At 34.7% G+C, this 20,088-nt stretch overlaps 1 protein-coding gene across 1 annotated transcript; it reads left to right on the top strand.

Annotated features, from left to right (window-relative positions):
- Positions 1-1,014: 1,014 nt before the first annotated feature.
- LOC123526276 (uncharacterized) lies at positions 1,015-19,487 on the top strand. Its single transcript, XM_053522795.1, has 7 exons — positions 1,015-1,671; positions 2,246-2,299; positions 4,376-4,876; positions 5,069-5,122; positions 13,785-14,297; positions 14,783-14,819; positions 16,010-19,487. Exons 3-7 carry the CDS (start codon positions 4,552-4,554, stop codon positions 16,845-16,847), a joined length of 1,767 nt encoding a protein of 588 aa, XP_053378770.1. The 5' UTR covers positions 1,015-1,671; positions 2,246-2,299; positions 4,376-4,551; the 3' UTR covers positions 16,848-19,487.
- Positions 19,488-20,088: the final 601 nt, after the last annotated feature.

Here is a 20,088-nt window from a genome sequence, read left to right on the forward strand (position 1 = left end):
CATAAGACTGTTCTTTTCAAATCTTATGTGATGAGTTACATTCGGATCGATTCCTGATTGAGGTAGTGCCTTATTTCATATTTCTCCTGCGGCATTTTATTAACGGTTACTTGGAAAGTGGAGCACTTTCTAGTGACATGATAATTAAATATATGAAATATTGCTGAAAGTTTTTCTTAAAGAACAAATACATTATGATTAATGATATTAGTCTAAGGAGTAAAATATCTCTCTTTTTTATTAAACCATAAAACAGCCATGTTTAACGACACATCCAGATACTTCCAGACCTATCATCTCTTGCATTCAGTTCCATTGACTTGGGGGATTTTTGGAGGAAATGGTCCCTTTTCAAACGGACACCCCCTTAACTGAATACACAAAAATATTCCTTTTAAGTATTCCCGAAGAGAGAAAGCAAATGAACAGAGTTAAAAAACATTGTCGTTTGAGCGAACTAAGTACTGTCACTATATCCTTCATGCTACTACTGGATACTTTTTATAGATTTCCAAAGTTCGAACTTTACTACCTGACTGATTCCTTTTTTTTTTATTAATTTTATTGTTGTTTTTTTCTTCAGCTATTATATTGAAAGATGTTTGAAGCGAAACGATTTGTTTCTCCAAAACTGGATTGCTATTCACAAAGAGGACAATTTTGATATTAATGAATGCACTAAATTTTACCAGTACATATTATAGGTTGTGTGCTCCAAGCAGTCATTCATGTGATAATGGGCAACTTTACCTGGTTAAGATTAACAATTTTTAAGTTTTATTAGACTAATTGATTAATTGATTACACAAAAAATATTAATCATTGTCTCTTATACCTATATATATGAAATATTCATTTATATAAACAAATAGTACACGACATCGGATGCACAATCAAGTAATTGTTTTAAAATCCACAGCAACCAGTAAACTGACGAGCCCAGAAAACGACATTTTTCTTGGACTTTACAAGCACTAAGTCAGATGTTCTCTTTTCCAGGTCTTTAACGATGATCAGTCATGGCTAGTAAAGACAAAGACTACAGGTTGATCACACTTATATCAGACATTTGTCCTTTGCCTTTGAGAAAGTATTTCTTAAACTTGGCACAATCAGACGCTAGTCCAGGCGTACCTTTTACTACACTTGATACTTACATGACATTTCGCAAATTAGATGTTGAGAAACTTGTGAAGCTTCCACCAAAATCCATACGGAAAGATCAATTTAACTTGATATATCCGAATGCTGACGAAACAAAATGGGACGTAAGCTTACTATCGAGTCTATTACTTGGACTGTTTGGGAGACAGATGCTAAATGGTGAGGATCAGTAGATAAAAATTATCCGTGAAATTCGCAACAAGCGCCAACACAAGCCGGGAAACATAGTTACAGAAGATAGTGAATTTGACACAGTTTGGAACGATATTGAGACAGCGACTCTAACGTTAGCCCAGATTGTTGGAGGAAGAACGTATGAAGATGAGATAAGGAACCTTATAGAAGATGTTAAGATTAACAATCTTCCGAGACTTGGTGACACACTTAAATCTTGGTACGAGGATATCATTGTTCAACTTCGAAGTGAAATTGAAGAACTCAAAGACACATCCAATAGGTCGCTAGGGATCCTTGAGGCAACCACAGTAAAGCGAAAATCTTCCTCAGGTAAAATTTTATTATATATTTAATAATGATGTGTATCATTTGATTTTAGTATTACAAAGAGCTGTAGCTCAATATATAAATAATAGGTTTTGTATTCATATTTTTAGTATATCACATAAAATTAGGTATGTGAAAATAGCAAAGTATTATGCCATTATTTCATGATATGTTTTAGCAATAGTGTGTAAAAGTTTCATTCAATTTAAAGATCGTCGAATCGTATCAGTTTCACCTAAAAAGTAAACATTAAAATTGTAGATAGTTTTAGTCGTTTATATATACATTTTAAACTTGGTCTCCCAGCCTGAATCAGTTAACAGGTATGAACAATTAAATGAATCGATGACTCATAAATCAGACTCTTCCAAGACGTTTCCTTGAGGCGTGGCCTTGCTACAATGTGCTGAAACCTTTCACAAATGTTGCTAACTATTCATTCTATGATTATGTCAATCCTTTTTATTTGGAATGGTGTAATCATTTTGATTTAAGAGTTTGTTTTTGTCCACTTCAAAGACATAACATATCAGATTTTACAAATAGCAGGTGAATACAAGAGTATGCTGTTTTACAGGTGGGAAGAGTAAAAGACAGAAAATAGATGACCCTGTTCTAAAGAAGTTAAGAGGTATAATATATTAACTACAGTATATTTTCACGTGCCAAAATACGCACAGCAACATTTCTTTAACTCATTAAAAGATGATGAAAGGTATTTTTGTCCAGTCATTTTTTATTTTGATATTTAACGCCTCACGAGTAGACATTGTTCTTCTTATTTAAGTAATGACCTAGCTTCGTCCTGGTACTTATTTGCAAAACCAGTATTTAACTCAGGTTACTCAAATAATGCTCTTTTGTCAGCAGACTAATCCGAAACCACCCAAACTGTCCAAGAGTGACCTCTGCTTAGCCTAGTTGTGCATATCGTCGGCATTTTCCAATTCTATCAGTGATTTTAAGCGGAGAATTTTATGACGCATGATTCATCAAATTTTATGATGTTTTGGCCGAGTGATGAGTGACAAGCCTCATTGGCATATTGTCGGCATGTTCCGGTTCAATGATTTTCAGCTGAGTTATGACCTTGTTTTTATCGTATTTTATCTTGTCCGCGCAACTGCTCCGACAACACTAAAAGGATTTACACCAAATTTTACAGACGTGGCCATTGCCAAGACTAGTTGCACATATTGTCAACATGTTTCGGTTCCATGTTTTTCAGCAGTTACGGCCCTTGATTCGCAAATTTTCACAATGTTTTGACCACTTCTGTTTTTTAATTGGGCGGTTTTCCATCAAACCTTGATCAGTGTCTCATCTTATGCATATTACTGGCATGTTTTGGAGCAGTGATTTTCATGGAGTTTTCACCCTTTATTTGTCAAATTTTAGGATATTTTGGCAACTTCTCATTCACCATTGTGCAGGTTTCCACCAAACCTTACAGGAGTTATCATTGCTAGGTTTATTCATATCATTGTCAAAGTCCGGATCAGCGATTTTCAGCCAGGTTATGACCCTTGATTTGTCATATTTTACAGTGTTTGAACCTCTTACTGTATATCCCTTGGCTGAATTTCACCAAACCCCACGTTTGATTAGTGCGAAGCGTAATAGTGCGTATCAGTGGCATGTCCCGGTTAAGGTAGTTCTGCACGTTTGGATCGAATTTTTTTCTGCAATGTAGAATTTGATTAAACTCTGATTTTTTTTTTCAAAACTTCTACCTAGACATTTCAGCAAATAAAAAAGATGATGTGTTTGATTTTTTGCTAGACTGATTTGAAAAATATGGACCTCATGCAATATTTCATATTGGGAATATATGGGAAAATCCAAGCTTTCATAACATTTTCGCGAATAGAATTTTTTTCTAAAATGTAGATTTTGATGAAACTTTTCACAGTTGTGAATAAAGACATGGCATATAATTTGATGAAATAAAATTTATAGGTCCGTGTGCTTATTTTTAAGATGTTTGACCATGATTAAAGTGAACCGGACATTTCACGCTAATTTTAAGACATTATTTTGAATTATTTAACGTGTCATATATTTTAATACTTTTAAAATATTTTGACTTTAGAAATATAGAAACAGTGCTATTGTAATAAATTTACTCACATGTTGCGATTAATTCATTAAATGATCTTAATTTCCGTAGGCCGAATCCAGGCTTTATTCTACCTTTTCTGGATAAATGACGTTACGCCATCACTTCCGGTTTATAAAACGTGTAGAACTACCTTAAATGATTTTCAGTGGAGGCATGAGCCTTGATTTGTCGAATTCGACGATGTCTGTACTATATCCTTTATACCGCTGAATGAAATTCACCAAACTTCACAGAAGTGATCACTTCCGAGCCTAGTTGTGTATATCATTTGAATGTTATGGTTCTGTGATTTGTGCTGGAAATTGTCTGCGCTAGTGGTCGGAGACATATGTTTTTTGGAAAAAGGATTAATGTCTTGTTTTTGATAATTGTTATTTGCTGCTAAAACAGTTGGTATTTTATTGTAACAATCACTTTATTCCTATTGATCATTCAAGGATTTAAACATTGCATACACTAACTGCAGGAAACATTTATTTGTCATTTCTGATTTATTTGTTGTATGCATTTGAATGTACTAAAAGTTATAGAAAGAACTTGTTCCTGTGTCTTTCATACTGATTTTATGTTTAATTTGTCATACAGGTCATTTTGAGCAAACACTGGCTAGAGAACTTCCTGAAGATTTTGAGCCGCACGAAGAAGAAGGCGCAGTTCGGCGTAAATTGCAAGATAATCACTACGTCGTGGTTAGCGGCCATGAGAACACTAGTTACCTTGCAACTGTATTATCTGCCATCAAAAGTTCGGGCAACTACCTCATGCCCAGATGTGTTGAAATAAAAAAGTTAGACGATTGGAGACATGTGGACCCGGAGGAAACGGATCTTGTGATATACTGCGAACCTTTCCATGACCGTGTTGTTATAGACGACCCTCGAAGCCGGAGAGAATTATGTGATACATTTCAAAGCATGCAAGATTCTGCTAAAATGCCAGACAAAGAATCTAGAGTAGATGTTGTGATAGTGTCAGAACATTCAATGGTTGAAGCCTGGAAGGAACACAATGACATGCAATTATTTGAAGATGTCGTAGAGCTGTATCGACCAACAGCAGAAGAAACCCCACTTGATGTCGAAAAACGTACTTAACTTTCTGTCGTAACAGTAACATTTTCATTCCAGTTCTGATTCGTGCTTAAATTGATAGTGTTAAAAATTATTTGTATATTTTTGTTTTGCTTTTTAAATTATACCGTCTTACCCTTGTCCATGTTTTAATATATCAAAAATATTTTTATTACAGTTTCCTATCTGATATTTCTTTTATTTTCAGGCTATAAATCGTGCAAGAGACGTGGTGCTGGCGATGTTCTGGGAAATATGCTAGGTTAGTCCTTATATAACGATGAAACAACTGTTTGTGTGCAGAAAATTGATAAACAACTGAAAACATCTTTTTTTGGCAAATATTCCGTTTTTGCAACTTACATTCACATTTTTTGATATGCATTCATCATTCATTAAATACGATCTAAAATGGTGGTTAATGTTATGATGCCCATGTCACATGTGCACATAGAGCTCGTGTTGTAAGCCCGTAATTATGTATGAAAATCATTATCGACTTATACTCACACCCTAAAAACGACTTGCGAGTTATAACTATGAAGAAAATTTTACATATGCAAGTGAAATGTCGATTTTATAATAAATAGGTTAGTTGCTTTTAGGCATACAGTCAATTTTACGAAAGTCGCAAACATTTGTACAATACTACAAGCAAACATGCATACAGTCAGGACATCACATCGAATCCTCTTTCATTGACGGTTATAAACAAATTGGAGGTTTCAGCAATAATTTCATTTAATTTTACCAAACTTGCATTGCTTTTTATCCATGAAACAATGGGATTTATATGTAGATCATTCGTAAATCAAGAAAATGAGTACTTTTGATGCCAACAATGTACAAATTATGGACAAAATCAGGGATCAATCGGGTTTTTGTGCTATAATTTTACCTGTAATCAGACTAACACATTATATAAAGAAACATATCATATTCCGCTTCCAATGAAATTTAAATTTGCACACAAAGCACATTAATCACTTTAAAATAGGTTTTTGCAACTTTAAGCGGTCAGATGATACATGTAGTTTTGATCGGTCGCAACAGGATGAGAAGGAGTACAGTCGTTTATAGGGTGTGATACTCGTGTCAGAAACAGGCGTTTTTCAATCTTTTCAGTCACCGGAACTATACCGGGCAAACTGCAGTATTCATATATAGGAAACCTCATGTGAAATGAACACGTCAACGTTTTCATTTACGTCAACTTAAAACACATACAAAAGTATTAGAATCTCAAATAAAAACAGCTCAGACTTAATTTTTGAACATCTGTCTCAATTTTTAACTAACTAACGTCGCCGCGACTTTCACGGATATTCGGTATTCTAAAGTCTCAGTCACACTACAACGTATAGCGTTAATAGACGTCCAACGTATAGCAAAATTTTTAATCCGTTCGTGTCCGTTTGAATGCGTTTTTTTTCCGTTTCTCAAGCGGCGCCTGCGCTCCTTGTCCGGCGATGTTCGTTCCACCCGGTGGAAGGTTTTGAGCATATTCAAAATTTAGAACGTACACCACCGGACAAAGTTGTCCGTTAGATGTACGGTTGCAATGCGCTGATATGCGTTTTGTTCGTTACTCGTGCGTTTCCTATTCTGTACTTGTCCTGTTCGCATCCGCTTTTGTCCGATGGACCTGATTCAAGGCCGAACTAATATCGGACATGTAACGGATGTAACGTATGTTCAACGGACGATAACTAACAAAAACGTTTTGTCAGTTTCTCTTGCTTTGTTGAACGCTGTTAATCCTATATATGTGCCTTAATCTTGCGGTCATTGTGCGTTTTATGCGCCCTATACACCGATCGCGAGATCACCGAGCAGCAGCGGGGATACCTTTCGTCACCTGATAACTTTCTGCAGCATTTTGTCAATACGTGTGGCGTCCGTTAACGGTATACGGTGTAGTGTGACTGACACCTTACCTGTATATCCAAAAGGGCGGACGTTACATGAATTACAACACCAGGTATACGTTCATATGAGGTAAAGACCATGCACCGAGTAGCCATAAAATGAATGTTTTGCTTTTATTTTTCTTGAGTACACAGTAATTCATAAATACTGCTATAGTTAGCGAACGTTATTTGTTTTTAATGCGTGTACATGTATGTTTGTTTCGCTAAAATTGTCAGATGTTTTATTTTTATTTATTTTAGCTCACCTGAGCACAAAGTGCTCAAGGTGAGCTTTTGTGATCGCCCTGTGTCCGTCATCGTCCGTCCGTCCGTCGTCAACAATTTGACTGTTAACACTCTAGATGTTACAATTTTGACCTAATCTTAATGAAACTTTGTCAGAATGTTACCCTCAATAAAATCTTGAACGAGTTTGATATTGGGTCATCTGGGGTCCTGGATCAGGTAGTAAAAGAACGGACAAGAGAAAACAATGTATTTGATTTATTCTTGACAAATCAACCTTCCCAAGTTCATTCCACCAAAATATTACTTAGTCTTGGATCGTCAGATCATAATACTGTCTTTCATGAAATGAACATCAAAATTGGCAGACCTCGGCAAGTAAAACGTGAAATCAAACAATTTAAAAAAGCCAACTGGGATTCATTCAAGTCTGATCTCAATGAATACTTTAATAATGTTTTTGTTAAACTCTCATCTAATGACCCAAACATATTGTGGGAAAAATTTAAAAATAAAATCAATGAATTATTGAGTAAACATATACCAACTATAATGACTAAACCCAGAAGTGATCTATCCTGGGTGACAAAAAAGATCATTAAAATGATACATAAAAGAGATAAATTACATACTAAATGTAAAAACGCTAAAGGAAAAGAACGATACAGCAAAATGAGACAGCGACTTACTATTCTTAAAGCCACTATCCAAAGAGAAATACGCAAATCTTATTGGGAATATTTAGAATCGGTAATCTTTTCTAATGACTCAGAATCTGGTAAAAACAAAAAAATCTATTCTTTTGTAAAACATAAAAAAACAGACAATCATGGTATAGCACCTTTAAAATCTGAAGGTAAAACTTATACCAAACTATATGATAAAGCAACAATTCTTAACAAACAATTTGAATCTGTTTTCTCAAAACCTAAACCAGTCAGTTTTAAACAACTTTGTTAATTAAACCTCTTTGAAAGTGACAAATTTCAACAAGTTAATAATATGTCTGACATTGATATAACTGTAGAAGGTGTTTTGAAAATGCTCAAGGATCTAAATCCAAACAAGGCGTCTGGTCCGGATCAGCTGTCGCCAAGATTACTTAAAGAACTTTCTCTCGAAACAGCTCCTTTTCTTACTAAAGTCTTCCAGAACTCACTGAGAACTGGTATAGTTTCAGAGGACTGGAAAACTGCTATTGTTGCACCTGTATACAAAAAAGAGTCCTAAATATAAAGCCAGCAACTATCGACCAATTTCTTTGACTTGCATAGCTTCCAAACTAATGGAGCATATCATGGTCTCAAACATCATGCGCCATCTCGACAATAACAATCTTCTCACACCTTTCCAACATGGCTTCCGTTCTAAACATAGCTGTGAGACTCAACTTTTATCCTTCACACAGGAAATTTTTGACAATCTCCAATCTGGAAAACAAACAGATCTCATTGCAATGGATTTCTCGAAAGCTTCGATAAGGTCGATTATAAACTTCTTCTCTATAAACTTATGAAACTTGGTGTCAACAAAACATCTTTATCCTGGATTCAGTCTTTCCTTAGTAATCGTTCTCAATCTGTAATAGTTGAAGGCTCACACTCTGATTCTTTACCAGTTCTTTCAGGGGTTCCCCAAGGTTCAGTGTTGGGTCCTTGTCTCTTCCTTTGCTTCATCAATGACCTTCCCGACTCTGTTAAAAGTAGAATACGCTTATTTGCTGATGACACCATCATATACCTCACTATCGACTCATTAGTAGACTCCTATAAACTTCAAGATGATTTGACAAAATTAGAAGAATTGGAACGTAAATGGTCTATGGAATTTAATCCTGATAAATGACAAATCATAAGAATCTCTAAAAAAAGAAAAAATATCATCTTTCCATATAAATTACATAATCAAGAACTAAAAATCTCAGAAAATGCTAAATATCTTGGGATTACTATTAGTGATGACTTTAGTTGGAATAAACATGTTGAATTTACATCTTCAAAAACTAGTAACATCCTCAGATTTATAAAAAGAAATGTACAATGTAATAACCGTAATATCAAAAGAACTGCCTACGAACCATACGTTCGCCCTCAACTAGAATACTGTAACACCATATGGCATCCATGGCAGAAAACCTTAACATATGAAATAGAAAAGGTACAAAGAGCTGCAGCCAGATATGTTATGAATGACTACTCATACCAAAGCAGCGTAACATCAATGCTTGAAACTCTTAAATGGCAGACATTAGAACAAAGAAGAATACATGTATCTTTAATTATGTTGTATAAAATATCACACAACCTCGTCTCTGTAGATCATAACCACCTGACAACCTCTAGAAATTTAAACTTTATCATTCCATCTTCATATGAATTCCTTCTTTCCCTGCGCAATCAGATACAGGAACGCCTTACCTTATAACATAAAGGACAGTGTGAACCTTCAGTGCTTCACATCTGACCTAGATTCGTATATGTACTAATGTCAGCATCCTGTTTTTATTTTTAACAAGCTGTATATATTACTGCTCTCACTCTTTTAACAACATGAATAGCATGTATCATGTAACATAGCAACATGCTTTTAACAACTGCCCCGACCTCCCAGTTATGATCAGAGATTGATTGTTGGGAGTATGTCCGTAGATGTAGATGGGTCTAAAACTAGGTTACCAGGTCAAATCAAAAGAAAAGCTTGTTAACACTCTAGAGGTCACAATTTTGGCCCAATCTTAATGAAACTTGGTCAGAATGTTATCCTCAATAAAATCTTAGACGAGTTTGATACTGGGTCATCTCAAATCAAAAACTAGGTCACCAGTTCAAATCAAAGGAAAAGCTTGTTAACACTCTAGAGGTCACAATTTTAGTTCAATCTTAATGAAACTTGGTCAGAATGTTACCCTGAATAAAATCTTTGATGAGTTTGATATTGAGTTATCTGGGTTTAAAAACTAGGTCACCAAGTTAAATCAAAGGAAAAGCTTGTTAACACTATAGAGATCACATTTATAAATTTATCTTCATGAAACGTGGTCAGAATGTTAATCTTGTTGCTTTTAAAGTTCGGTTTGAATCTGGGTTATGTAGAGTTAAAAACTAAGCCACCAGGTTAAATCAAAGGAAAAGCTAGATAACACCCTAGAGGCCACATTTATGACCATATCTTAATGAAACTTTGTCAGAATGTTAATCTTGATGATCTCAAGGTCCAGTTAATATCTGGGTCAGGTGGGGTTAAAACTAGGTCACCAGGTTAAATCAAAGGAAAAGATTGTTAACACTCTAAAGGTCACAATTTTGGCCCAATCTGAATGAAACTTGGTCAGAATGTTACCCTTGATATTGGGTTATCTGGGGTCAAAAACTAGGTCACCAGGTCAGATCAAGGGCAAAGCTTGTTAACACTGTAGTGGCCACATTTATGATCATATTTTAATGAAACTTCGTCAGAATGTTAATCTTGATGATCTGTAGGTCAAGTTCAAATCTAGGTTAGGTGGGTTCAAAAACTAGGTTACTAGGTCTGATCAAAGTAAAAGCTTATTAACACTCTAGAGGCCACATTTATGACTGTATCTTCATGAAACTTAATCAGAAGGTTAAACTTGATGATCTTTAGGTCAAGTTTGAATCTGGGTCATTTGGGGTCAAAAACTAGGTCACCGGGTCAAATCAAAGGAAAAGCTAGTAAACACTTTAGAGGCTACATTTATGACCATATCTTAATGAAACTTGGTCAGAATGTTGATCTTGATGATCTTTAGGTCAATAGGTCAGGTGAGCGATACAGGGCCTTCATGGCCCTCTTGTTTATTAAATGTAGAAAGTACAGAAAGCATATACATTTTTGGAAAGGCCTTTTAAATCTCCCAACAGATAAATAATCATTCCTGTGTGGTTTAGATAAGCCTCGATAGCCTAGTGGTACACCACGGGAGGTGGTGGGTTCGATGCACTGTCGCGTTATACCAGAGGCGTGAAATATGGTGCCAGTAGTTCCCTTGCTTGGTTCTCGGCATTTAAAAGGAAAACTCGCTTCTCTTCTCTCATACTCTCGTTGCGATTGATTCCATCGGGAGTCGAAAGTGTCGAGAGTGATTGATATAAGTTGTAGAACTTGCTTCACAATTTTATGGAAGAGCGGAGCGCCATGCTAATTGCCAAATGCTAAATGACAAATAGTAAATGCAAAATGCTATGTGCCGAATGCTGAGTGTCAAATATTGACTGTAAAACGGTAATTGCCAAACGATGAATGCTAATTGTTTATTGAAAAATGCTTAGTGTTAAGTGTTTATTAAAAAGAACTTAATATATGAATGTATGAATGCATCCTTCAAATTGTCATTGGCCTTTGTTACATATTAACTTTTGTCTTTATCAAAAACTTTTTTCTAAATATTTTAAGTGAAACAGCTTCGGTCCAATGTTCTAACTGCCGGTAGAACATGTTATTGATTTAAGTCAGACTGGTAGAATATTATTTATCTTAAATAATTAAAGTTACATTCATTAGGTTAAGAGATCAAAATCATATACTCGTGAAATTAAAGAATTTAATGATAAGCGTTTAGCATTAGCTATTTTACATTTGACTTTTAGCACAAAGTATATGGCATAAAGCATTAAGTAGTTAAGTAATTGACATTTAGTATTTCATAACTGGCATTTAGCATTAACTAAATGTCTTTTAGCTTTAAATATTTGGCATTTAGCATGGCGCACCGGCCTTCCATAACAGACTTATAGACACTAAATAGGAAAACGGCGCGGAGCTATTTTCCTTATTTTCTTTGCCTTTTTTGCTGAAATCACATAACAGATCTCTGCTTGAAATTTACCGCCTTTTACGAGTTTTACTGTTGTCTGACTCAGTCTAGGAATTATGGAATTCAGTCAATTCACTGGCAGCTTATATTCCGTATTAGCTCAACTACACACTGTAAAACTTATTATTAGATGACATATTGGGTTGATTTTGATGACATATGACGAAATTCTTTCAATCTGTAAATACTGACTAGAATACAGTAGAACATAAGGCTTTGAAAATTTTAGCAAATAAAATTTCATAAACCTTTTTATTACATCGGTATTTTCAGTTTCCGTATACATATTACAATAAGTGCTGAGATGTAGATGTTAATCCTTGTTAAAGTGCAAACTTCCTAGCGGAAGTGTAAATCATTTCTGCGGTTATTTATAATATGTTATATATTCTTTTCCATTGAAAATTATTACTTTCATATTGTATGACCAACATCCGATAAAAGTTACGACAATGCTGATTGCTGTTTTGACAAGGTAACGTTCCTTAGATGAGGTCACATTTGTTCCATCTGGTGAACAGAATCACCTAAAAGCTGACGTTAACATTAAAATACAGCAAAATGCGTGCAATTTATAACATAAACTTGATAACAAATTAAAAGAAAATATAATGTAAATTTAAGAAATATTTTTCCGGAGTTCATGCGAACTGGACGACAGAATAGGATCGGCAAATTAAACATGACTGATTCGCTAGCGCGATGATCCTATTCTGTCATTCCTTTCGTGTGAACTTCGAAAAAAATCATTTCTTTAGTGTCATCGCGTTAAAAAGTTGGGCGTTATTTTCAAGTATACTTTTGACTTTTTTTAATTTAATTCATTTAAGAAATGAAATTATTTTTTCTGTGTCCATGTAAAATGAACGACAGAATAGGATCGGCAAATCCACGAATCGCGCTATGAACGACAGAATAGGATTGGCAAATCCATGAATCGCGCCAGCGATTCATGTTTAATTTGCCGATCCTATTCTGTCGTTCATTTCGCATGAACACCGAAAAAAAATGTTTCGTTTCTTATATTTACATTATAATTCCTTTCCATTTGTAAACTATATAATATTATAAATTGCATATAATTTGTAGCATTTAACATTAAAATCAGCTTCCCGGCCATTCTTTTCACCAAACGGAATAACAGCGACGTCATCTAAGGAACGTTTTCCCTGACTATACGCGGACGTCGTCAAAACAGCGGTCTGTTATCACTTAGCAGCGGTGACATAACTTTCGCGCCTTTCCTTTTGCTGTTCATACGAAATGAACGTCAAAAGTTTCAATGGAATAGAATAGGATGAATGTAAATATATGATATTAATCAGAGCCGATGTGTATGTAGTGAAACATTACAAGCTTTGAATCAAGCAAAATCTCGCAGGCGTGCTTTCTGGTCTAAAGTCGCATAATATCTCCGCTGCAAAACTCGTAGATATCTCTCGATATAAAATAAATTACCTACAATTATCACTGGTTTATTTCATGAAAGAGAAATAATATAAGATTCGTTCACTGGTGGTAGCTGCAGATGGAAATATCCGGTCCGCGGGTAACTATTTTGGCGTTAACGAGGATCTGCCGAGTTAACGAGTGAGCAGTTACCCGAGAGACGTTGCAGTTGTTCCGTCTACGTCACCAGCACCAGCTTGACGTCGTTTCAAGTATTGAAGGCGTTGCTCGAATTGACCTTGTCTGCAATAGGCAAAGAACAAAAAAAAATATTTAAAATCTATATTTCAGCAGAAAAATAGCTACCGTGATGAAAAGAATCTTATGTCTGTGTATTTCCGCATTGAAGTTTATAAACTCGTTGAATAGCAATGATACATGTACAATGTCAGGACAGTCTAACATTTTACCTCGTTTAATAAATTCAATTTTTAAAAGACAATCGTGTATTAACATCTTAAATGATGATTCATTTCATCTTTTAGCTTATTCAGATGCATACATTAAACAATGGAGAACTGACGAAATAGACCAAGCATTGATGGATTCAGCGAAAGAGAAGTTCAAGAAAAAGGCACTCGTAATCACCGGACCTAAGGGAAGTGGGAAGACCAATTTTGCTGTGAATCTTGTGTCCACTTGTTATGAGGAGAATCAATGTGTAGTTCTTACAGAAACAAGTGAATGGAAACACGTGATCCTCGGTGAAGTCAGCGTAATAATTATTGACGAATTTGCAGGCAAATTCAAATATAACGCATCCACGACTGAAGGATGGCTAAATAAGTTTGACTTGATCTATGCTGCTGTGGTCCAAGGAAAAGTCAATGTGATAGTAACTTGTGAAACAACCCGTTTTAAGAAGGTATTAAAGACTTATTCTGGACATGCTCTGCTGAACCACAGAATCCAGATGCCAGGTAGAGGTACTGGAAACATTACAGTTAAGGAGGAACCCCTATCTCCATTTTCTGATTCATCAGATACTCCCGAAATGGGTAAGTAATATAAATTTTTCTCCATTTTGTCAAATTTTTGCAAAAGAAAACTGTGCACTGAAAATTAAAAGTAGTTCTCCAATTCATCTTGTTTAACGTTTCGTATACGGTAACTAACAAATGAAAGTGATTATTAAATTTTGTATCGTAAACTGTATACCTAAAATGTGAAAACTATTAGCTAACCTGTCACATGTGCACGATAGGTGACCAGTTTGTTTTGTACCTTTAAACAGTATTTTTCTATTAGATATTTATCTTATTATGCGATGCCAAATCGATTTGTAGTTCTTCGGAATGACCTCCTCAAAAATTTCATCTTTGAGAAAAAAAATAAAGTTCGCTCGTTGTTACAGAAAAAAAATGTGAACAAACTGCCGAGCAAGAACAGCCAAATGATGAAGTAAACGGAATTCAAACACAATACTTTTAAATTTAAATGTGTCCATCTGTCCATGTCAGTTCCATTCAGTTTTCTATTTCAGATGAAGCAGTTGTCACTTATTCAAGGGAAGATAAAAGGTAACTGAAGATAACATTATCATCTAGATATGTTTTTATAGAATATGATAGTAACATAAACGGCGTGCACCAGCTCCGTTCATAAACTAATATATTTCGATTTATTTGTGGTTGAGTCCATTCAATAACAGTTTAACAGAATTCCGCTTAAACCGATGCTAGGGGGTTTGAGTGTTGTTGCACATACCATTAACTCTCATGAACAGCTCAGTCAAACCAAGCCTGCTATTATATTACTTTGTTGCATTCTATGCTTCTAAGGGAGATTTATAAATGATAGACTTTATTTACAACTCGAGAGATAACGAGGTATGATAATTTATTCATCATCTATCCGCATCATATTTATCATAAATGCAAAGTGGCATTATTATATTTTCGTTCTTTTTTTCTTCTTCTCATTTTACATAAGTGTGAGTCTCAGATTGTTCTTTCTGTACATATGTAGAGCTAGCTAATAAACACTCAAAATCACCATGTCTGTACAATAGATAGGATAGTATGTTAATTATTTTCTTTGGTGTTTGTGTTATCTGACAACGGAAGGTAAGTGCATGAAAGACATTGTCTCCCGCTGCAATGCGTTTTAGCGCTCTAATGGTTTAACATTATTTGACTGGATGTCAAAATGTTAAAATTAATTGTCTTGAAATTTATTTAGAGGGGATAATGGTTTTAGTTGGAATCAATATGTTATTTTAAATAATCGTGTCACAGTGGATAGTATGCAGGTACATTGTACAAGAATTTTGTAGATGCGAAAGTTAGATAATGCTTATCTTTACCTTTTGGGCTAAGGGATAACTGGCTCAAGGATTTGAGATGTGTGTTAAAACTTTAAATGTGTCAGTGTCATTTTTCAACATGACCAGTGACAAGGTCCCCTTTCAGAGACTCGTCTACAAGCATAGATAATATTATGTAATTTGAGCTCTATTTTGTATTGTTTTATTATCAGGTATAGTGTTTTACTTATAGGCATGAAAACTTACTTTTATCTGACTTCAGTTGTGTAATTATCTCTACATGCAGAATGCGGTTATAAGATACACGTGACTGTCATTATATTTCTTCTGCATAATTCCAGTTCTGTATTGATATCAAGTTTGAAAAGTGAGTACAAGTAAGAATAGATACTGGTGAAATGCGTAGTAAATCAAACTAAATGTAACATTGTTTCACTATTTCAGAGAGGCTCCAGGGCGAAATGTAAAAGAAAACTTGCCCGAATATAGGTCAATCAGAGACATAAACATTGATATAGCTCTGTTTGACTATTGTGAAATGCCAGATGGGACGGTTGTCTGCATTGGATACTCTAGAGCCGATGTTTTAAAAGAATATATAACAAAGCTTAATTTGAGAAATTGTACGATGGAGGGACCTTTTAAACTCGATTATCAGTTAAATTGTATATCCTTTCCCGAAGGACAGGAGATTATTATCTTCACGCAGGAAAAAAACAAGATGCAGCATGCGACCGTTAATGACTCGGGCATAGAACTTGGAGAAATTAAAAACATACCGGTTAATCAAGGCTGGAAGAAGGTGCGCGTACATGGAGGGAAATACATTATATGCACGAATGTGTCTGTTTGTATTTATGACCAGACCTGGAAACGTATTCGTGAAATTACGCACGATCGCGATAATAATCCTTTATTTTATGACACCTTACCCTCTAGTGAAAGCAAACAAAGTAAAAACAGACATATTACAGATATTACAACAGGGGAAGAACTTTTCTTTGTCAGCTCAAGGGTGAAAATTGTGGTTTGTAATTATGATGGAGATGTAACGCGGGTATTTCGAGCTGAAGCAAAAGGCATTGCCGTTTATAGCGAGCAACTGCTACTCACATGGTCAGATCACATAGTTTCAGTCTATTCCGTTACAGGAGTATTTAAAAAAATGCTGCTTCATGAAAACCACATGAGTAGTTTGTTTTATTCAAAAAAGAATAAAATGTTGTTCCTTAGAAAATTCGATAATGAAAAAATAGTTTGTATTGAAGATAGCTCTACTTGAAATTGACATGATTTATAAATGGCAAAAAATGTGATATCCTAACTAATTACAAAATCACTTTCCACCACAAGAAGTTATGATATTCGTACATATATATTTACTACCGATAAAATTTAAGCAATTAAACTATTAAATTTGAATGAGAGATTTATTCTGACGCACCTTGGGTTCATATTCATCAACGTTTAAAGTATATATTATTATTATTATAATAGAGTTACACCTTTCATTTTGCACGAGTGATTGTTATATAAGTATAAACTACGAGGTCTTAAGTATGCAGCTATAGGTTGCTCAGAAAAGTTTTATGGTACGAATATGCTAAGCTATAACAATAAGTGCATGTTGAATGTTTCCGAGTTTCATTCTTTGAACGTTGATGCATGCGTGTCTAGTTGTCAGAAGTGTCTTAAATTTTTTTACCTTGGCGAAATCCATCTCCGAAGTTGTGTTATTGCAATAGTAATAAATACAAATATTTTTTCTGGCGAGTATATCCTAATTTTATTCCCGAGTTAAGAAGATATGAGTATAAACAGCAGTTTGTGAAACTGGTATACGCATTCAATATTTGGTAGAAAAAAAAAATCACTAGGTACCTGAAAACCAGTACAGCAGACATAAAATGTCTATTTTCAATTTTCTATTTTCAATGTGTACCAGTATAAGAATATTTTACTTGTTCAAATCGTGCATTTCAGATTTTCATTTTTGCAGAGCCTGTCTTTTGTTTTGTATCAAAACATTACTTTTGAAAAGACGATACTTTTATAAGCTTTTGTCAAACAGAAATTTTTCGAAACTTGATGCTCTTTGGACATCAGATTTTGTTTAAAGATGTGCTAGTCCAAACAGTAGGCCAGTCTATACGATCATTCCGACATAAACCTTTACAAAAAATACTTCTTTTAGTACTAGAAGGGCGCCCGCCCGGTTAGCTCAGTAGGTAGAGCGTTGGTCTACGGATCTCGGGGTCGTGAGTTTGATCCTCGGGCGGGTTGTATGTTCTTCGTGACTATTTGATAAACGACATTGTGTCTGAAATCATTAGTCCTCCACCTCTGATTCATGTGGGGAAGTTGGCAGTTACTTGCGGAGAACAGGTTTGTACTGGTACAGAATCCAGGAACACCGGTTAGGTTAACTGCCCGCCGTTACATGACTGAAATACTGTTGAAAAGCGGCGTTAAACCTAAAAACAAAAAAAAAAAGTACTAGATGGTCAAATGTACTGAAACTCGTGCTTTTTGTTTAATATTATTTTGTTTAAGTTAGATTAAGAGTCGCATCGATATATTTCAAGTCATATGGCGGTATTCTCAGCTTTGACGGCAGAGAAAGATGCCGGGTATACCTCAAAATATTGTTTCTGGCATGGACAGGCACCTGGGTAGAACCAACAACCTTCCGTAAGCTAGGTGGATATCTTCCTCACATGAAGACTTCTACATCACAATCGAGGTTTTGAGCCCATATCGGTGATTGTCAAGTGATCATAACCACTTGGCAACGTAGGACCCCGACTGCAAATTTGGTGGTTCTTCTTAGAATACAAACAAATTAAGTCGGCATCTGAAGGATTCTTGTTGCTAGGAATAAATAGGAAACATTATGGGAGAAAACTTTCCTGAAATCCAAATAGCTGTAGCTTAGTATTTAGTTTATTCTTTTTAACTTATTTTTAACGTGTATCAAACTTACACACGTTATGACCATGGGATAAAAATCATTAACCTGGAGTAAAAAGTGGCCACTTGTTTTACATCTAGACATACCGTAACGAAGTTCAATTCCTTCGATTATGACGATATGTCTTGACACTTTCGATTTGTAACATTTATAATCTATAATAATTTATATGAAAACCTAGACTTTGATAATCTATTTCATTGTCATTGAAAAATAAATTCAAGATATCAGCTGCAACATCAGATACTATAGACGGATGTGCATTTAGGCGTTGCAAATACTTCGCGTATTTTGTATTGCTTGAAATTTTATGGTTGTTTTACGTTGTTTTTTGTTGCTGTTTTTTTTTTCAGTAAAACAACCGAAATTTCAGGTTGAGATCATTACAATACATCTTTTTATTAGGTTAAGTGTGTATTATTCAAATACGCTTGGCTGGTTTGGTATTTGGACCAGTTGAATAGAAATAAGAATACGTATGAAGATTTTGAATTACTTAATGAAATTCGTAAATAAATTGTATTTCAAACTGACCTGGGTTTATTCTTTATAATTAGTATTGTAGTGTGATTGTCAGTAACGTGTCATACAAAGTGTTTAAAGTCTTCCTTCGGATTGCGATCAACATGTGTAAGTTTTCTTTTTTTTTCCAATATTTATGTCATTTTTTATAATTGCTCATTATTGTTATTATGAAGTAAAACCAGTGATTGGTCGAGTTTTATGCGTTATTTAATCATAAAACACCCATGTATAGTTCATCATCATCTCTACTTACCGCTTAACGTAATCAGAGATGCGTTTCAGTTTGTGCATCTCAAATTTCCCTTATTTTTGTTTGTTTGTTTGTACAGCCTAGCAAATTGATGTATATGTGTGTAAATGTTTTTGTGTATCCTCATGTCACAATTGTATTTGTTCTGGGAGTATTAAATTAACTGTAAACTGTAACCTCATTCTTTATTGTTTTTTATAGTCTTATCTACTCATATAGCCATTCTGTAACAGAATTATAAGAGACTTATATCAATATTGCACAAATTAAAACAACATTATATATTACAGGATAAGATAATAGAACGTTTGCAAATCGTTATATAGCACGTGCTATACCCTGTGTATCAGTTTCTCTCAGTATGAAGAAAAAAAGAAAAAAGAAAAAAAATATGTATATTTTTATTAGTTGTTTGCAAAATATGAAGAACACTTTTTACTGTGTTGGTCAAAACATGTAAAAGTGGAGGAATTTCAGCTGTTCATTTTGTATTTTACTCATCGTTAACAAATATATGTATATTGATTCTGTTCTTTATATACGTCAGGAGTCATACCTCTTTAATGTACTTTATAATTATGAATACTCACAGAACTTATATTTATTTGTATATGAATGTTCCAGTTGTACAGATATGTGCATAATGAATCTGCCATAATTGTAATTTTGTGTTCAAACGTGCTTTAGTCGAGACCTCATACTTCGTCGCCTTGATCGCAGACGTACAAAGTCCACCATGAGGTAGCTGCCATCCCCCAATGAAGGCTTCATAATTCC

Source organism: Mercenaria mercenaria, chromosome 14, assembly GCF_021730395.1.
Source record: "Mercenaria mercenaria strain notata chromosome 14, MADL_Memer_1, whole genome shotgun sequence".
NCBI classification, from domain to species: Eukaryota; Metazoa; Mollusca; class Bivalvia; order Venerida; family Veneridae; genus Mercenaria; species Mercenaria mercenaria.

What these genes read in the sequence shown, in the direction of transcription:
- LOC123526276 (XM_053522795.1), top strand. Translation starts at nt 4,552, where the DNA reads ATGCCCAGATGTGTTGAAATAAAAAAGTTAGACGATTGGAGACATGTG. An exon ending in CCCACTTGATGTCGAAAAAC is followed by an intron (nt 4,877 to 5,068) that starts GTACTTAACTTT and finishes TTTTATTTTCAG; the next exon opens with GCTATAAATCGTGCAAGAGA. An exon ending in ATCAGATACTCCCGAAATGG is followed by an intron (nt 14,298 to 14,782) that starts GTAAGTAATATA and finishes TTTCTATTTCAG; the next exon opens with ATGAAGCAGTTGTCACTTAT.